A 19,781-nucleotide genomic window follows, 5' to 3' on the forward strand; every position below is an offset into this window, starting at 1 on the left:
GGAAGGCTGAATGGGGATTTTGCAGTATCCTTCCCCTGGAGTGGAGTGGGAATGGGGATTCTGCAGTATCCTTCCCCTGGAGTAGGGTGGGAATGGGGATTTTGCAGTATCCTTCCCCTGGAATGGAGTGGGAATGGGGATTTTGCAGTATCCTTCCCCTGGAGTGGAGTGGGAATGGGGATTTTGCAGTATTCTTCACCTGGAGTGGACTGGGAATGGGGATTTTGCAGTATCCTTTCCCTGGAGTGGGGTGGGAATGGGGATTTTGCAGTATTCTTCCCTTGGAGTGGAGTGGGAATGGGGATTTTGCAGTATCCTTCCCCTGGACTAAGGTGGAAATGGACATTTTGCAGTATCCTTTCCCTGGAGTGGGAATGGGGATTTTGCAGTATCCTTCCCCTGGAGTAGGGTGGGAATGGAGATATTGCCGTATCCTTTCCCTGGAGTCGGGTGGGAATGGGGATTTTGCAGTATTCTTCCCCTAGAGTGGAGTGGGAGTGGGGATTTTGCAGTATCCTTCCCCTGGAGTAAGGTGGAAATGGGGATTTTGCAGTATCCTTTCCCTGGAGTGGGGTGGGAATGGAGATTTTTCCATGCTCACCAAGCCATGCCCACAGAACCGATAGTTAAAAAAAAAAGGATTTCACCACTGCATTATCAGTTATATCAGATAATAAAAGGTCTTCAAGAAAATAACCCAGCTCAGAGAAAACCAGAACCTCTAACTCACTAGCGCCACCCAGTGGTGGAACATCGGACTCTGCGAGGAGCATCTTCATGGGGGCTGGTGGGAGGTGCAATTACTCACCTGTCATGTTCTTTGTCTACAAGGTGATATCGTGCCCGGAAGGCCACCAATCGGGCATAGTATGCTGGTGCTGGGATAGAAACAGAGCGGGTGCAACGGACGTAGGTGTGGCAAAGCTGGTAGGTGAGGATTTGAAGCTCATCTGCTGTAAACCGGTTATCGTCCCAAAGCACGTAGTAATGGGAGGGTCTGCTGGTACCCTACAGGAGAAGGAAGGAATGAAATGAAAGAGTCGAGAAGTAATGCCAACATAACGATGGAAGGATGTTTGGGTGAGGGTGCAGGAAAGAAATAGGTACAGGCAGTCTTCCACTTACAACAGTTCACTGAGTGACCGTTTTGACATTCCAACCAATTTGAAAAAAGTGACTTACGATCTTTTCTTTTTCGTGACTTACAACCACTGCAGCATCCCCATGATCACATGATCAAAATTCAGACGCTTGGCATCTGATTCATATTTACGTCGGTGGCAGGTGTCCCAGGCACACCTGACCATGTTTTGCAACTTGCTGACAAGCAGAGTCAGGTATGGTCATAAGTCAAGGACTGTCTGTACTCCTCGGAGGATGGGTGGCAGTCTGAAGGGCCTTCTGAGATTATGGTTAGCTGTTCCATTCGTGGATTCAAGTTTGGCTGTCCCCTCCCAAAAAATGTGGCCTTCCATCCCTAGAATTGGCAGCCATGGCAGAGAATGGTGGGAAATGAAGTCCACGCCACCTGGAAGGAGGGGTGCCTTACCCATCTCTGCCAGGAAGCCGATAAAAAGAAAGATACCTGGATGCCAGCATGACTGCACAGGTAGAAGTCAAACTCAAAAGGATGAGTAATGTTCGTATCGACAGTAGTTCCTGCTGGTATGTTTCCACTTTTGCCAATCTGCAGAGAGAGAGAGAGACAGAGACAGAGAGAGAAAAAGAGACAGAGACAGAGAAAAAGAGAGAGAGAGAGACAGAGAGAGAAAAAGAGAGAAAGACAGAGACAGAGACAGAGAGAGGAAAACAGAGAGAGGAAAACAGAGAGAGACAGAGAGACAGAGAGAGACAGAGACAGAGAGAGAGAGACAGAGAGAGGAAAAGAGAGAGACAGAGAGAGAGAGACAAGAGAAATAGAGAGAGAGAGAGACAGAGACAGAGAGAGAAAAAGAGACAGAGAGAGATACAAAAAGTTAAATACAATAGCAATGGCAAGGATACCAGACAAAACGGGACCAGTTTTGTTCATAAAATTTTTTTCCATGTCAGGACCTTTAATTCTGCAATTCCGCAGTGCAGTTTGAGTTACAGGTAGTCCTCAACTTACAACAATTCATGTAGTGATCATTAGAAGTTACAACGCTACGGAATAAAAGTAACTTAAAAATAACGTTTTTCATACTTAACAACCGTTGCAGCATCCCCGTGGTCAGCTGATCAAAATAGGGATGCTTGGCAATTGACTCATATTTATGGCAGTTGCAGGGTCCCGGGGTCACGTGATCCCCTTTTGTGACTTGCTGACAAGCAAAGTCACTGGGGAAGCTGGATTCATTTAACAACCGTGTTGCTAGCTTAACAACTGCAGTGATTCACTTAAAGACGGTGGCAAGAAAAATGGGGCAAAACTCACTTAACAACTGTCTTGCCTAGGAACAGAAATTTTGGGCTCGGTTGTGGTCATAAGTCAAGGACTACCAATAGAAGCATGTGATTTATTTATCGTAATGCATGATTCTGGGGTAAGGCTTTCCCACAACTTCTAACATCTGCTGTCCTGCAACTTTATCCAGATCAGCGTTTCTTAAAACTGTTTCATCCAATCAGTTCCTTTCCGGAGCTCAAATCATTTCACTACTTCGACAAAGAGACTCTGTTGTTCTACACCAGCACATCCCCAAACTGGATGCTCAGTTTGCAAACAAGCAATTACAAATGGCTCCATTATTATTATTCCCAGGATGCGCTCAAATCGCCCCTCCCATTCTAGGACCATTTGATCACAACTTTGAAAGAGCTGAAGACGAGCCCTGATGCTCAGGTTAAGCTGTCTAAGCAAGCCTTCAAATTGCGGAATGTATTTATTTATTTATGTAGAAAATGTATACAGGTAGTCCTCGACGTACAGCAGTTCGTTTAGTGACCATTCAAATCTACAACGGCACTGAAGAAAAAATGACTTATGACCACTGCAGCATCCCAATGGTCATGTGATCAAAATCCAGAGATTTGACAACTGGAATGTATTTATGATGGTTGCAGCATTGCAGGGGTCATGCAATCCCCTTTCTGATATAAGCAAAGTGCATGGGGAAGCCAGATTTACTTAACAACTGTGTTACTAACGTAACAACTGTGGTGATTCACTTAACAACGGTGACAAGAAAGGTCGTTGTTGTTGTTAGTTGCAAAGTCATGTCCGACCCATCGAGACCCCATGGACAACGTTCCTCCAGGCCTTCCTGTACTCTACTATCTTCTGGAGTCCCTTTAAGCTCACGCCGACTGCTTCAGTGACTCCATCCAGCCACCTCGTTCTCTGTCGTCCCGTTCTTCTTTTGCCCTCAATCTTTCCTAGCATTAGGCTCTTCTCCAGGGAGTCCTTCTTTCTCATTAGATGGCCAAAGTATTTCAGTTTCATCTTCAGGATCTGGCCTTCTAAAGAGCAGTCAGGGTTGATCTCCTCTAGAACTGACTTGTTTGTTCGCCTTGCAGTCCAAGGGACTCTTTGGAGTCTTCTCCAGCACCAGAGTTCAAAGGCCTCAATTCTTTGGCGCTCAGCCTTTCTTATGTTCCAACTTTCACAGCCATCCATTGCAACTGGGAAAACCATAGCCTTGACTAGACGCACTTTACAAAAGGTCATAAAATGGGGCAAAATTTACTTAACAAATGTTTCACTTAACAACGGGAATGTTGGGCTCGATTGTGGCCCTATGTTGAGGACCACCTGTGCAGCCGCCCAACTTATGGGGATCCCAGCGGCTTACAGAAATTAAACCACAATGCCAAATCCCATAAGCCTACACAAACACACATGCACACACACGTGCCCATCCCTGAGGCTCACCCTCTCGTTCTTGTCTGCACAGAAGAGGCGAGTGTGATGTCTTTTCTGAACCACAATGTAGGTGATGCCCGGCTGGTAATCCTTCTCCAGTTTGATGCAGGCATCCCGGATGGCCAGCAGCTCATAGTGGAGGATCTGAGGAAGGAAGGAAAATATTTTATTGATTGATTGATTTTATTTGCTTGTCAAACATGTACAAGGTAACAAGTATAGGTATGAACATAAACATGAACAAAGGAGTGGTGGGTTTCAATTTTTTTTACTACCGGTTCTGTGGGTGTGGCTTGGTAGGTGTGGCATGGATTGGTGGGCGTGGCAGGGGAAGGATACTGTAAAACAGGGGTAGTCAACCTTTTTATACCTACCACCCACTTTTGCATCTCTGTTAGTAGTAAAATTTTCTAACCGCCCACTGGTTCCACAGTAATGCGCCGTGTATCGTTGTCTGCGTATGCCTCTCACGCATCATGGATTGGGTTTGGGGTTTGGGGGGGGGAGGGCGCTGGCTACCAGCTCTGCTTGTTTGTTATAGCTGGGTGGTGTGTAGGGAGATGCGCGAGCTATTCTGGGATGAGGCTCTTGTGTTTGTGGTCGCACTATAGCGCCATTTAGTTTCACTTATGTAACATGAACTAAACTTATGCGCGGGCAATACAAATAGTATATTTTCAGAAATTTAAATTGTCATGGGGAATTTTATGAAAACCTAATGAAAATGTTTTTAAATAATGCTATGAATTTTTTTTTTAAAGTCAATTAAATTAAAAAAAAGGAAAGTGCTTCAATATCGGACAACCGCCCAGCATGAAAGCTGGAACGCCCACTAGTGGGCGGTAGGGACCAGGTTGACTACCACTGCGGTAAAATCTCCATTCCCACCCCAATCCAGGGTAAGGTTTCTGAAAACTCCCCATTTCTTCCCGATCAGCTGGGACTTGGGAGGCAGAGAATAGATGGGGGCAGGGCCAGTCAGAATTTTTACTACTGTTTCTCCAAACTACTCAAAATTTCCGCTACCGGTTCTCCAAAACTGGTCAGAACCTGCTGAAACCTACCTCTGGAACAAAGGAAGTAAATACAGATAAATGGGGAACAGTAAAGGCAGGTATGGTAGGCACGCTGGTGCACTTATGCTAAACGGGAAAATAATCCTAACATGATGAACAGAGGAGACCCTGAGATACCCACATGGGAGTATTCTTTTGCGCCCCCTCCCCAAAAGGACCCAGAACAGAACTGTATAGATCACGGGTGTCCAACCTTGGCAAATTGTGCAGCTCCCAATTGCAAAGAAGTGGGATCCCTGAAGATTAGACATTAGGAAGATCCAGGAAAATCGTTAACAGGACTATGGATCCTCAACTTGCAACCATTCCCTTTTAGCAACCGTTGAAAGTTACAACAGCTCTGAAAAAAGTGGCTTACGACCAGTTCTTCCACTTACGACCTTTCCAGCCCTCTCCACAGTCGCGGGACCAAAATTTGGGTGCTTGGCAACTGGCATGTACTTATGACAATTGCAAAAGAAAAGAAAAAAAGTCAACAGGGATGCTGGATTTGCTTAGTGACCGGTTGTTCATTTTAACAAGCAGTGATTTGCTTAACCAGCAGGGGGAAAAAAGGTCATAAAATTAACTGCCTGGCTTAGCAACAGAAATTTGGATCTGAATTGCAGTCATAAGTTGAGGACAGCCTGTAAGTTGCGCAATAAAAATTGGGAAGTTGTGCTCCCACAAGCATCTAAAGCAGAGGTCTCCAACCTTGGCAACTTTAAAACTTGTGGACTTCAACTCCCAGAATTCCTCAGCCAGCAAAGGGAGTTGACGTCCACAAGTCTTAAAGTTGCCAAGGCTGGAGACCCCGATCTAAAGAAGGGAAGGTAGGTCTACCAACCCAAGGTGAACCAGAGAGCAAACTCCTCCTTCTATGCAACACATGATGTTCCAGAAGTGGTAGCAAGGAGAAGTCTTCCTCACCTGTGGCAGCTGTCCCTCAGGCACACCATCCCGGTAGAAGATAATGCGTGTCGGTTTGAAGCGCGTGGACTTGTAGAACTGGATGAGGAGTTCTCGGACCATGTAGGAAAGGTCTTCAATGATTTCCTGGCGTGGCCGCTGTACCCGAACCGTGGCACAGTAGCGGCTTGGGTGGGCATCCATGCTGCCCACCACCTGCCGTCAACAAAGAGGCAACGTCTATGACTCGCTCACAGCAAAAGTGGGAGTCAACAGGTGTTAGGTGGATCTCAAATCTTTATATAGCATTTTGGGGGGAGGGGAATCTAGGAGGAGGGGAAAACACGGATTGATATAAAACACTGAGCTTAAACCATGCTTGAACAGGGATTATTGACTAAACTGCAATTGGCAAGAGTGAAACAATATACTGAAGATGGAGATCAGGAGAAGGACATTAGTGAAACATGAAGTCCCATCCTTGCTTTAACAATGTTAATAAGGAGGGGAGGAGAAGGAGGAGGAGGAGGAGGAGGAGGAGGAGGAGGAGGAGGAGGAGGAGGAGGAGGAGGAGAGGAGGAGGAGAAGTGAGAAGGAGCAGGAGCAGAAGGAGAGGACTCCCAAAATGAGGTCTTTGGCTGAGATCCTGTTTCCCCCAAAATTCCAAAGCCAAGGTATCTTTGCTTAGTTCAAGGCCACAACTCTGGAAAAGTGAACTTACAGCGGTTATGGAGGGCTTCTTTCCATCGCCAGCTGGAGGATGAGTCACATCAGCTCCTAAGAATATAACCGGCTGCTGAAAAACGGCAGATCTAGGAGCAACATGAAGCAGGAGTCTTAATACATAGGATCGCCAAAGCGGGTTGTCCGATGACTGAGGGTAGAAACTACAGGTAGTTTTTGACTGACAACCATTTTCTTTAGTGACCATTCAAAGTAACAACAGGAACGAAAAGACCTATTTATGACCAGTCCAACTGGACTTCAGGAGTTCATGATCAATTTTACAAAGGACTTCGAGTTCCCCACCCCCCTCCAAGCTCAAAAGACGAAGAGAGAGAACATAACAGAAGTACAGAGTAGGAACAAAGAAAGTGATCTCCCTTCAAACCCGAGCAATACATACCGCTGATGGGGCACCAAGATGTTGTTAATTCCTCCAAGTTTCACATTGATCTTGAGACAGAGGTTGGAAAGAGTCTGGGGGGAAGTCTTCACTACATTTTTGACCTGCACACACTGAGTGGCCATGCCCAGAAGGGTGTCCCCTACACGCTTCACCTCCGCTGCAGGGAAAGAATAGAGCATTAGAGATCAGTGGTCTTCATCAAAGGAGGATTTCTATTTAGCGCAAGCAGATCCCTTTAAGACAGGAGTCTCCAACCTTGGCAACTTGAAGCCTGGCGGACTTCAACTCCCAGAATTCCCCAGCCAGCAAAGCTGGCTGGGGAATTCTGAGAGTTGAAGTCCTCCAGGCTTCAAGTTGCCAAGGTTGGAGACCCCTGCTTTAGGAAGACCTCTGGTGGCTCAACAGATTAATGCAGTCTGTTATTAACAGCAGCTGCTTGCAATTACTGCAGGTTCAAGTCCCACCAGGCCCAAGGTTGATTCAGCCTTCCATCCTTTATAAGGTAGGTAAAATGAGGACCCAGATTGTTGGGGGCAATAAGTTGACTTTGTATATAATATACAAATGGATGAAGACTATCGCTTGACATAATGTAAGCCGCCCTGAGTCTTCGGAGAAGGGCGGGATATAAATGCAAATAAATAAAAAAAAAGACTTCAATTAACAAGGTGGAAAATAAAATCAAAGTCCCATAAGGAATAGAGATTTCTTGAGATGTTCCAAACTTTTTAATACTACAAGTTGGTTAGATTAATGCAGTGTTTCTCAACCTTTGGCAACCTTTAAGATATGTGGACTTCAACTCCCAGAATTCCACAGCCAGAACAGGTAAGTAGTAAATGAAGACCACACTCCTCAAATGCTCTTCCTGACGCCCATTCCGGTGACCTACCATACACCGGTGTTTTTCCCGGCAAGATGACGATGATGAGCTGGAGTCCTGAATATGTGTTTTTAAGGTGTCGGAACATGGGCTCCACACTGTCAGCACCTTGGGCGTATTTACAGAAGCAAGGCTGGCCCTGGATTGGCATCCCTGCGTCCTTGGAAATTTTGCGCAGCTGGTCCGTAAAGTTCCTATCCAAAGAAAACGGAAAGCCAGATGAGAAGAGCGTAGATGAATTTTTCACAACTGATACGCCACCACTCAGAAGGAAACAGATCGGTTATTGCTATAGAAATGGCTAGTAGTTACTATTTGGTACAACTAAAAAGATTAAGACGTGTGGACTTCGATTCCCAGGATTCCCTGGAAGACCACACATCTTAAACTTGCCAAATTTGAGAAATACTGGCCTAAGGAATGGGGCCAGAATGGAAGAATAACAGGAATGTATTGTATCAATATTCCCATACTTTGTGAATTCTCTCCCTTTGGGAAAGACAAAAAATAAGCTTGTTTCCAGCAAATCATTTTCTATTGAGCTGAACATGATCTAATCCAGGGATCTCTAACCTTGACAATTTTAAGACTTGTGGACTTCTGGAACTCTGGGAGTTGAAGTCCACAAGTCTTAAAAGTTGCCAAGGTTGGAGACCCCTGATCTAATCCAAGTCGAGACAGAATCCTTATCTGGAGAACCTAGTTTCAACCTGGAATCTTCTGTGCATAAGCAATGTGTAAGATTCTGCACATCATCTATAGGGGATGTCTTTTAAATCTCAAAAAACAAAGATGAAAATCAACGAACCTTTAATTTTGCCATTATTTTCATATGGAATCTTGGATATCCCATGTAAGAACTCAGCCATTTTGCTACAACTGATATTCTAGCAAGAACTGTAATATTTTTCTCCCCAAAGCTATTACAAAGGAATTATTGTTTATAGGGTCCTTGGTGCTTGTTTTCTTGCTGATGTTTCACTACCCTACTAGGTTACATCATCAGCACTGATGATGTTACCTAGTTGGGTTATGAAACATCTGCAAGAAAACAACCAAGCTCAGAGAGCACCAAGGAACACCTCATTTCAATCCTGAGCTATAAATAGAATAGAATAGAATAGAATAGAATAGAATAGAATAGAATAGAATTTTTATTGGCCAAGTGTGATTGGACACACAAGGAATTTGTGTTGGTGCATATGCTCTCAGTGTACATAAAAGAAAAGATACGTTCATCAAGGTACAACATTTACAACACAAATGATGCTCACTATATCAATATAAATCGTAAGGATTGCCAGCAACAAAGTTACAGTCATACAGTCATAAGTGGAAAGAGATTGGTGATGGGAACGATGAGAAGATTAATAGTAGTGCAGATATAGTAAATAGTTTGACAGTGTTGAGGGAATTATTTGTTTAGCAGAGTGATGGCCTTCGGGGAAAAACTGTTCTTGTGTCTAGTTGTTCTGGTGTGCAGTGCTCTATAGCGCTCTAAATATTATCTTCTATTGCAATTACTATCTTGTTGAATGCTGGGGAAGACACTGGGCACCAAGGGAGGTTCGAGAGTTAAATTGTCTCTAGATATTCTGTCATGGCCGACACCTTTGCACGAATCAAGCCACCTTCTCATGCAGCTGCAACTTGCCTCTTTTAGCCAGCAGTATCTGTCCAGCTTTTCGAAACAGGATGTGCTGTTCCAGGCCTGGCTTGAGCTGACGAGGCCAACTCTTTCTGATCCTTCTAGGACAGGGGTGTCAAACTCGATTTCATTGAGGGCCACATCAGAGTTGTATTTGATTTCGGGGTGAGGGGGGCAGCTCAATGTGACTCATGTCAGGGGCACCTGTGGTGGCCCGAGCATTCTGGCAGCGAAAACGGGCTCCCGAGCTTTGTCTCCAGCTGCAACGGCCTCCTGCAACCCTCAACCAGTGAAAATGGAGCTCCGTTTTCACTGGCAAAGGCAGTGTTGCTGTTTCCAGGGTGGCCCCACGGGCCAGATCTAAGCACCCCGCGGGCCAGATTCAGCCCATGAGCCTTCAGTTTGACACCCCTGTTCAGGGGTAGGCTTCTCTGCCCGGTTGCTGGGTGGGCGTGGCCATGGTGGGCATGGCCTAGTCGGCCTCCTGCGCCACAGCCGGGTGCGGGCGTTTTGTCCTCCCCAGGCTCCAGGGGGTTTCCTCGAGCCTCTGGGAGGACAAAAATGGCCTCCCCAGGCTTCCCGAGCTTCTGGTAGGCCCGTTTTTTGCCCTCCCTGAGCCTCCGCACGCACCCTGCACTTACCTGCATCCAAAACGGGCCGTGTGGGGACTCCTGGGAGGGGCGGGGTGGGCAGGGCCAGCCAGGAGTGAATTTGGGGATTCTCCGAACTGCACAGAATTTTAATTATAAGTTCTCCTGAACCCCTGCGAATCCCCAGCAGCCCACCCCTGCCCCTGTTCTAGGAGCTCTTTCATTTCTTCCCCACCTCCCATGTGCTCTACTCACTTACTTTAGCACTTCTTCTCTGCACTGCTTCTGAGGGGCAAAGCACGCGATGGCCCACACTTTGATCTCGATCCCATTGTAGAACTGCTTCCCTCGCATATCCCAGACCCCCTGATTGGGCGTGGCGATGGCACGATTCTGTGGGAGGAAAACGCTTCTTTTAAAAAAAAATCTGCAGGAGAAAAAGAGGCAGAGCCTGGGGCGGCGTCAAGAGAGGAATCAGCCTGGAGTCATAATGTTGCCACAAATGATCCAAGTCCAGCCCCCCACCCCCTTGAATTCCACTGACTCCTATCTAGCCCTATTAGCTGATTTTGTGTATAAAAGGTAAAGGGAAGTGGTGGCTCAATGGTTAAGAAACTGAGCTTGTCAATTGAAAGGTCAGCAGTTCAGAGGTTCGAATCCCTAGCACCGCGTAACAGGGTGAGCTCCCGTTACTTGTCCCAGCTTCTGCCAACCTATCAGTTCGAAAGCATGTAGAAAATGCAACTAGAAAAATAGGGACCACCTTTGGTGGGAAGGTAATAGCGTCCCATGCATCTTTGGTGTTTAATCATGCCGGCCACATGACCATGGAGACGTCTTCGGACAGCACTGGCTCTTCGGCTTTGAAACAGAGATGAGCACCGCCCCCTACAGTCGGGAATGACTATCACATATGTGCAAGGGAAACCTTTACCTTTATTCCTTTGCGCCTGACAAAATCCATACCTCAAAGATCCGGATTTTGGGTTGGGGGGAGGGATAGCTTGCTTCTGTGGTTGTGGGTATTCCATTAGTAAGGTTTTCAGAAATAGACCAGACAAGCATTTGACTGGGTTAGCATAAGACTTCCGCCTTGACTAAGAGGATTGGACTAGAACAGAGCTCCCAACTTTTCCAGCTTTGTGGACTGAAGGGAGGGAGAGGATGGTGCCGTTCATGCGAATAAAGTCCACGCTGGCCAACTGCTCGTGCAAGTGGGGATGAGCACAAGCTCACCCACCACTTCTATGACTCACTTCTGAATGCCTCAAGGGAAGAGACTTCCATGGATTTTGTCCTTTTTTTAAAAAAAAAAAAGATGCTTCTAGAGAAATAGAAACTTCTTTTCCCTCTGTTATCTTTTCTAAGATCACAGCTAAGATTCTCAGAAAGCTGCATGCTATTATCCAGTTTCTGAATGATGGTTCGATGTGAGTTAATAAATAAATACCTCAGGCTCCAGTAGTGCTTGTGAATAAAAGCAGCCCAGAGGTTCCTTACTACTCACCCGGCCTCCATATTGTAAAATTGGGGCTGGCAAGACCCGTCCAGTCACTTCGGTCATGTCATCTTTCACTTTTATGCCAAACTCTTGTATGTATGGGTCCAGGTTGTAACTGGCGTTTTTCATCTGCAAGACAAAGGGAGGCTGAAGTTTTCAAGCAAGCTAGTCTCTCTAGGACAGGGGTCTCCAACCTTGGTCCCTTTAAGACTTGTGGACTTCAACTCCCAGAGTCCCTCAGCCAGAAAGCTGGCTGAGGGACTCTGGGAGTTGAAGTCCACAAGTCTTAAAGGGACCAAGGTTGGAGACCCCTGCTCTAGGACAGTATTTCTCAATGCTGAAACTTTAGGATGGGTAGACTTCAACTCCCACAAACCTGAGGAATTCTGGGAGTTGAAGTCCACCCAGTGGTGAAATCTGAACCGGTTTAGTACTGTTTTGCTGGTTGTGCATGCTTGCTGTGTGCGCAAGCATGCGCAGTGCGCACCGCACATCAAATGCAAGGTGTGCGTGCGTGCAGTGCACAACCAAAGGAAAAATGGGTTAAGTAGAACAGCGCGCGTGGGGGGGTGATCAGCTGTGGCGCGTGAACTTTTTTTTTTACTTTTAAAAGCATTTTTTTACAACTTATTCGGCCGAATAGGTTGTAAAAAATGCTTTTAAAAGTAAAAAAAAAGGCTCTGACAATCGCGCAACTCAGCTGTGATCATCAGAGCCTTTTTTTTACCTTTTTTAAAAGAAGCGGCAAGCAGGCAACCAGGCGATTGGGTGGGCATGGGGGGGCAAGGATTTTTGTTACCGGTTCTCTGAACCACCCACTGCCATTGCTACCGGATTAGCCGATCTGGTCCGAACCGGGAGCATTTCAATCCTGAGTCCACCCATCCTAAAGTTGCCAAGTTTGAAAAACATTGCTATAGGGGATAGGCCCCCCCCAAAAAGGATACTTCCTAGACTCTTGGGTTATTTATATTAGCCTTGTTGAAATGGGCATCCTCTAGATCAGAGGTGGAGAAAAATGGCCCCTTTATGACTTGTGGACTTCAACTCCTAGAATTCCTCAGCCAGAAAAGCTGGGAGTTGAAGTCCAGAAGTCTTAAAGTTGCCAAGGTTGGAGACTCCTGCTATAGATGATCTGAGACTGAGTTTCTCATAATTCTCAGATATCTCAACACTTCTGGAAGAAGTTGGTGAAGACTAACCTAATTAAGAGTGGGCAATTAGAGAGGAAAACGGAAGACAACTTATTGAACAATAACTTCTCTCAACCTTGGGCAACACAACCAACATCCCCAACTAAGGGCCCATCAAGTTATCCACATCTGGCTATAAGCATCCAAAGGATCATCTCTTCCTTCTTCTACCCAACATACTCTATTATTACCCTTTTAGCACCTGCATTAATACTAAACCCTGCAAAAAGAAAGGCTGAAGCCGGGAAGTCCTCAACTTACAACCACAATTTGGATTGACGCATTTATTAAATGAGTTGCGCCTGATTTTAGAATCTTTTTCCTGCCATTATTAATCAAATCACATGAGTGTTAAGTGAATCATGCTGTTAAGCAAATCTTAGAATAACTTTATTGTCACTTTAAATATATAGTAATTGGAATACATTAAAATGAATTTTTGTTGCGTACAGCCCTCAAAGGGTCACAACCTCCAATATACATTACATAAACATAACAAAATATAAGTAAATAAACACAGAATTATGCATATAGCCACATGTATTATATGGTGCATAGAAATCACATAGTCTAGTTCGAATGTATAGATGTACTTGGTGAGGAAAACAAATCTTGCAAGTTTGCCAGATGGATGGCATAGGGAACATAAGCTGTTACAGAATCAGGTAGAACTACTTTGAAACCTCCTCCCAGAGGGGAGCAACAGAAACAGATCATGAAGTGGGTGTGTGGGGTCTCTAACAGTGCTTTGAGGACTAAGCACACAGCGCTTATAAACAGTATCCTGAACAGGAAGTGAGCTTCCTATAATCTTCTTGGCTGTCCTCACCACTCTCTGTATGGACTTTCTATCTGAGGCACTGCTGCCACCAAACCAAACAGTGATGCAGTTTGCTAAAACACTCTCAATTGTGCCTCTGTAAAAAGTGGCCAGGACAGAAGGAGAAAGATGTGCTCTCCTCATCCGACGCAGCAAATGCAGACGCTGGTTTGAACGCTTCCCAGATTTTGATTTTGCTTGTTGGAAGCCCCTGCAACGGTTACAAATAGGGATCCCATGATCCTGGGCTGCTACAACGATTGTAAATATATGCTGGCAGCCAAGCACCTAAATTTTGACCACGTGACTTCAGAGACACTGCAACAGTTTTAAGTGCGAGGAGTGGTAATGAGTCACATTTTTCAGCAGCATGGTAATTTTGAACAGCAGATAAATGAATGGTTGTAAAACAAGGATCACATGTACACTGAAGTGTACACAGCTGGTATGTTATTAGACAGAGCCAAGAATTAAACTCCTGCACTCTCTTCCTTCTAAATTACAACAGCACTGAGCTCCGAGCTTCTTACCACCCACATTCAGGCAGAGAGAAAGTCACCTCCCATTCTCGCATGGTTCCCACGAACGGAAGTAGTACTTACCAACCGACTAATTTCTTCCTGCCTGTCAGGAGCAGACCGCGCCGTAGCTTTGATCATGGTAGATGTCTGATTGTCTGTCAGTTTTTTGATGCACCGCTGGCCAGCCACAATGTTACACACCTGGAAAATGGGCAAGGAGGATGACGATTTCGTGTTTGGGTTTGAGCAAAACAAAACTAGTTGGGACAACGCTGTCAGGGTTCCAAGGAACACCCCCAACGAAATAAAGCTCTGAGGCTTGAGGTTCCTCAAAGTTCCAATTGATTAGAGATGTCATGTTGGCACATCTGGGAAAACCCGAATCTGAAAGCTTCCAGGTTTTCCACACCCAGTTGACAGTTCACAAACGCATCACATTAAGAGTTGATTTGCTTGTTTTACTTTGCTGGATGTGGTACCGTTCCTCAAGCCCACACCGCAAACTCAGCTATAGATTAGGGTTTAAAAACCACAACGACTGGATTCACACAACATGCTGAGCCAAAATCCAACATGTCACATGATGATTGTTATCCAGCTCCACAAAGCATCTCTTTCTCACATAGGTACTTTGATAGTATCAGCAGCAGCAACAACAAAAATATTAATAGACGATTCCGATTTATTTACTTGCTTGTATTTTATATTACTTCAATATAATTCAATAACTGACTTCAGTCAATTATTATTTTACTTTTATCTTCTATATTTCATTCATTCATATTGCTTGCTATATATCTTACATTTACATATCCAAATGGACATGTGTGTGATTTTATATTCACATTTTAATATATAGCACTGCTTAGCGACCATAAAGGTAAAGGTAAAGGTTCCCCTCGCACATACGTGCTAGTCGTTGCCGACTCTAGGGGACGGTGCTCATCTCCGTTTCAAAGCCGAACAGCCAGCGCTGTCCAAAGATGACTCCGTGGTCATGTGGCCGGCATGACTCAATGCCAAAGGCGCACGGAACGCTGTTACCTTCCCACCAAGGTGGTCCCTATTTTTTCTACTTGCATTTTTACGTGCTTTCGAAACTGCTAGGTTGGCAGAAGCTGGGACAAGTAATGGGAGCTCACCCCGTTACACAGCAGCACTAGGGATTCGAACCGCTGAGCTGCCGACCTTTCAATCAACAAGCACGTCCTAGCCCCTGAGCCACCGCGTCCCTTTAGCGATCATATTGCTGCTTAAAGATTTGATTTGATACTAATGGTGAGCAATCTTTATAGATAGAAATCTTGCCAAACTAAAGCAACTACTTGCATCATTAAAGGCAATGACTTTGAGAACGTCTAAGGAGGCGCTGTCTTGACTGTCTTTCTCTTAATCGAACTATCTAAACTTTGCTGTCTCTTTGCTTCTCAGCCATCCAAGTCATGATTGTCCTAAAGGTGCTTTTTCAAGAGGCAACTGGGCTTTCTGTGTTTTTCCTTGAAGACCTTTCGCTCCTCATCCAAGAAGCTTTTTGATTTCAGAACTGAAGAAGCTTCTTGGATAAGAAGCGAAATGTCTTCAAGGAAAAGCAAAGAAAGTCCAGTTGCCTCTTGAAAAAGCACCTTTGGGACTTTGCTGCAATGGTGAAATCCAATTTTTTTTACTATCGGTTCTGTGGGCATGGCTTGGTGGGTGTGGCAGGGGAAGGATACTGCAAAACCCCATTCCCACCCCACTCCTGGGGGAAGAATATTGCAAACTCTCCCATTCCCATCCCACTCTGGGGCCAGTCAGAGGTGGTATTTACTGGCTCTCCAAACTACTCAAAATTTCCGCTACCGGTTCTCCAGAACCTGCTGGATTTCACCCCTGCTTTGCTGTCTCTTGGTCCTCTGGAATGCAGCCCCTCCCTCCTGGAAATCCAGACTACATTCCATCCCATGAAGATAGAAGGGGTCAGAGCAAAGACCAGAGTGTGACTGCACCAGTAAGGTTCTGTACGGGAATTACGCTTAAGCCTCCCTGCCCAGAACTACCACCAACCCAACCCCAGGCAAATGCTCTTAACCTCCAGAGGCAGATAGGTGTGTTTTTGCTCTTGGCCGACTTGAAGACAGGGCAGGTGGGGGTACTTCAACTGCAGGTTGTATTTTTGCTTGAAGTATTGCGCAACGGTGCATTCCACAGTTTGTCCGCTCTCCAGCTGCAAGGGAAACCTGTACAAAGAGAACAAGATCGCCATTAGAGACCCAATGCCCACAGATGAAAAGATATTCAGCTTCACTCCTCTGAGGCCTCCAGAGACCCCCACCAGGACAGCGGCCCCCAACCTTTGGGGCACCAGGGACCAAAATCCGTGAAAAGAGGTTTTTCTGCAGACCGAAGGGGGCGTAGTTTCACTTGCCAGGAGCTGGCAGCAGAGTTGGACAGTGAGGAGGTGGGGGAGGAACTTGGGCTTGGGGGCTGGGGAAAGCTCAAATGAGGGCTCTGCATCAGAGGCAGAGAGGGGGCCAAGGCCATCTGATAGTTATGTGCAGCCTTCAGAGTCTGACAGCAGCAAGGCAGAAGAACAGCGGGAGCCTGTTCCCAGTGTGTGCATGTGCAGAGCTGCCAGAAGACAGGAACAATTAAGAAAACAGGGTCAATTTGGGAGTAAGGCTTGGAGATGATCGGCCCCTCCCATAAGACATAAAAGAAGAGCGAACGGGACATGAGCTTTCGCAGGAAGCAATTAGTTCATCTGGCCAATTCAAGATTTGGAAATTCTGTTTGTGACTCTGTGCCAAGTTTGGCCTTTCCCTACGTCTGGAAATTAGCTCTCTGGCAGCATTCCACATGAGATAGGTGGGTGTTGATAACCTTCCTCTGCGGACTGTAAATGAAAGGAATTTACAGTCATATAAATAAAAGAGGTTTTTCGGGACTAAGATTGTGCTTTATACTTTCGAAGGAAGCCTGGGTCAGAACACCATGGGTGGGGCTTTGCTTGTTCACACAGCCCGGTTGCTGGCATGACACAGACAGGTACCAGTCCACAGACTTGAGGTTGGGGACCCCTGCACCAGGACATCCAAAGGACGAAACCTGTATTGTGTTATCTCAGCACAAGCTCGCCTTACAAAACTGCACGCACGAGCGTAAAAGGCAGAGTTTGTGTTCTTGGTACACGTAGTCCTCGTTAAGTGACTGCCTCGGATAGCGACCGTTTGCAGTTATGATGGTGATAAAAAAGCAACTTTGCCACCAGCATCTGCATTTATGACCTTCGCAGGTCCGTAAAGAAAAAGAAAAGCTAAAGGAAGGTTATAAGCACAGTTGTGGTTTCATGTTCACTTTGCTGAACAACTGACCTGCTGGTCCCAACTGTGGTCACTAAACGAGGACTACCTGCATATGTTTCTTCATTCAACTGCTCCTGCCTTACGTTTGGTGACTAGCTGGACGCCGAGTGACATTACAGACGCGGTATTTCCTCTTCATTTGTCCACAGTGAGTAACTTCCACTTTCAAACCTAGTGAAAGAGAGGATTAAGTTTACTAGGAATTGTAGTGTTGATTTCATTCAAAGCTGCCTCTTTCCTCCATTCTATTTTAGTTATTCTGTTTTAGTTTGTAAGATTCTCCATTAAAATTACAATCCAGTAGCATTTAATGTTCTGATTTCAGGTTCTGATTTCAACCATTACAAATACTTATTCTATTCAGATATTCATTCTTGCATGAAGCTCTGAAATTACAAGATACCCTTTTATTAGAATACCTCACAAAAGAATGATTCCTTAATCATGTTTATATTCAACATGTTTTCCTCACTAAAACTGGAACATGACAGAAAAGTTATCAGAGAGTTGTTGGATTCCATCAATTGATAGAATTAGATATTTAAAAAAAAAAATTATGCTTGCTTATTTTACCATCTGTACCCTACAAATTTCAAATAATGCTTATTCTGGAATTGATGTTGCTGATGAATTGTTTCATTATAAACGAGAAATAACTAAGCAACTCTCCTCAGACTTCATTTTGGACTGAGAAGGTAAATAAATCCTCCGAATAAGTATCAGTTTTTTAAAAATATACAGTCCAACTCCTAATATGCTTATTTGGGGGTGGGAGGAAAATCAGAGGTATCTCAGCCTCCAACCATCCTTTTCCAAGAAAATATGCTTGTGAAAAAAATCAACAGGAATGTGCCACAAGTTTTCTGAACACTCTCGGTCCACAGAATCAGACAGACGATATGAAAGCCTTGCCAACTTAGAAACAACTTAATTTTTAATTTCATCCAGTACCAGCACTCCTCCTATCAGTTAAAAAGAAAGAGATGGAACATAGATTGGTGGAGAGAAAAAATAAGGGTAATCAGGAACATTCCTACATTTCTGGTTGATATGGAAGTGCTGGTGGTGAGATAATTCTTTTTCACACATATAATCCTCTACTGTCTACCTCTGTTCACTTATTTTCACACAAGAGGCCTTCCCATTCAAGCAGATATCCCCATAATCCGAGCCCTGTGGCGCAGTGGTTAGAATGCAGTATTGCAGGGTCACTCTGCCCATAGTTTGGAGTTTGATCCTGACAGGTTTCAAGGCTGACTCAGCTTTTCATCCTTCTGAGGTTGGTAATATGAGGATCCAGATTGTTTTAGGGGTGGGTGGGTGGGAATATGACATTGTAAACCACTCATTGCTGTAAAACATTATGGGGTAGTATATAGTCTTAAGTGCTATTGTTATCGCTAATTTCTTCCCATTGCCAAAATATTTAAACTTCCATTGCTTAAGTGGGAAGGAAGAAAGGCAGAAGCTTGGAAGATCTTCATTGCTGTACTAAAACTATGCCTATATATGAGAGGAAAATCTGGAAGAAGCTGGTATAAATCCTGACACCTTGGGTGGGCTTCCAAGAATTGGAACTCACCCCCTTCTCTGCAAAGAGAAAGCTGTGGGTTTCCCCAGTGGTAAGCTACAACCCGCTTAATAACCGGTTCTGTGAGTGTGTGCTTTGCGCATGCGCCTAACACAATTGCACGCGCCTTTCAAAATACAGCAATTTGAAGCTCAGCTGTTTACCTTCTAAGGCAGCCCCAGTAAGCAGAACAGCGGAGGCGGGGAAACCAGCTGTGCCGCACGAATCAGATGAGCCAGAAAGAAATTTAGGACACGATACGGCAACTAATCGTCGGAACTACCGGTTTGACTGAACCGGTCCAAACTGGCAGCAGCCCACCACTGGTTTTCCCCAGATCTTGGCTATTCTTTCCCAAGCTCTTGCCATGGCATTAAGAATCAGAAGCAATTTTGTTCTCACTCTCTTCCTTCTCCTTCCACTACACATAGTCCTCGACATACAACTGTAGTGGAGTTTGCCCATTACGGTCATAAGTTGTGATGGTCATAAATCCGGTCGCTCACATGATTAACCCAACTTTATGACTTTCTTTTCCAGCAGTCATTAAATGAACCCTGCGGTCAGTCAGTGAACCAGTTGCTTGCTATGACATGGTTTTTGCCCAAAACATAAAGCAACTTCCGGTTATTGCCAAAGCCATCATAAAATGTGATCCCATGACTGGGTCACTACACAGGGCTGAAAATGCAGCTGTATTGCAGGTACTTGAAGTGCATTCAAGTGAGGAAGGAGGAAATGTCACAACTTTAGAACTGGGTCATAATTCCCTTTTTC

At 45.1% G+C, this 19,781-nt stretch overlaps 1 protein-coding gene across 4 annotated transcripts in view; it reads right to left on the minus strand.

The window, feature by feature from the left end:
- LOC131204462 (protein argonaute-1) overlaps positions 1-19,781 on the minus strand; it is an 89,299-nt gene that overhangs the window by 7,970 nt on the left and 61,548 nt on the right. For all 4 annotated transcript variants that reach the window (XM_058195773.1, XM_058195772.1, XM_058195776.1 and 1 more), the window contains 12 exons: positions 17,518-17,605; positions 16,162-16,309; positions 14,175-14,294; positions 11,566-11,688; positions 10,318-10,451; positions 7,830-8,014; positions 6,935-7,094; positions 6,530-6,620; positions 5,830-6,024; positions 3,854-3,988; positions 1,586-1,687; positions 809-1,008 (listed from right to left, as the gene is read on the minus strand). In XM_058195773.1, coding sequence (XP_058051756.1) covers positions 809-1,008; positions 1,586-1,687; positions 3,854-3,988; positions 5,830-6,024; positions 6,530-6,620; positions 6,935-7,094; positions 7,830-8,014; positions 10,318-10,451; positions 11,566-11,688; positions 14,175-14,294; positions 16,162-16,309; positions 17,518-17,605 — 1,681 coding nt within the window. The remainder of the gene's footprint in view (positions 1-808; positions 1,009-1,585; positions 1,688-3,853; positions 3,989-5,829; positions 6,025-6,529; positions 6,621-6,934; positions 7,095-7,829; positions 8,015-10,317; positions 10,452-11,565; positions 11,689-14,174; positions 14,295-16,161; positions 16,310-17,517; positions 17,606-19,781) is intronic.

The sequence above is a fragment of the Ahaetulla prasina genome, chromosome 10 (genome assembly GCF_028640845.1).
Source record: "Ahaetulla prasina isolate Xishuangbanna chromosome 10, ASM2864084v1, whole genome shotgun sequence".
NCBI lineage: Eukaryota > Metazoa > Chordata > Lepidosauria > Squamata > Colubridae > Ahaetulla > Ahaetulla prasina.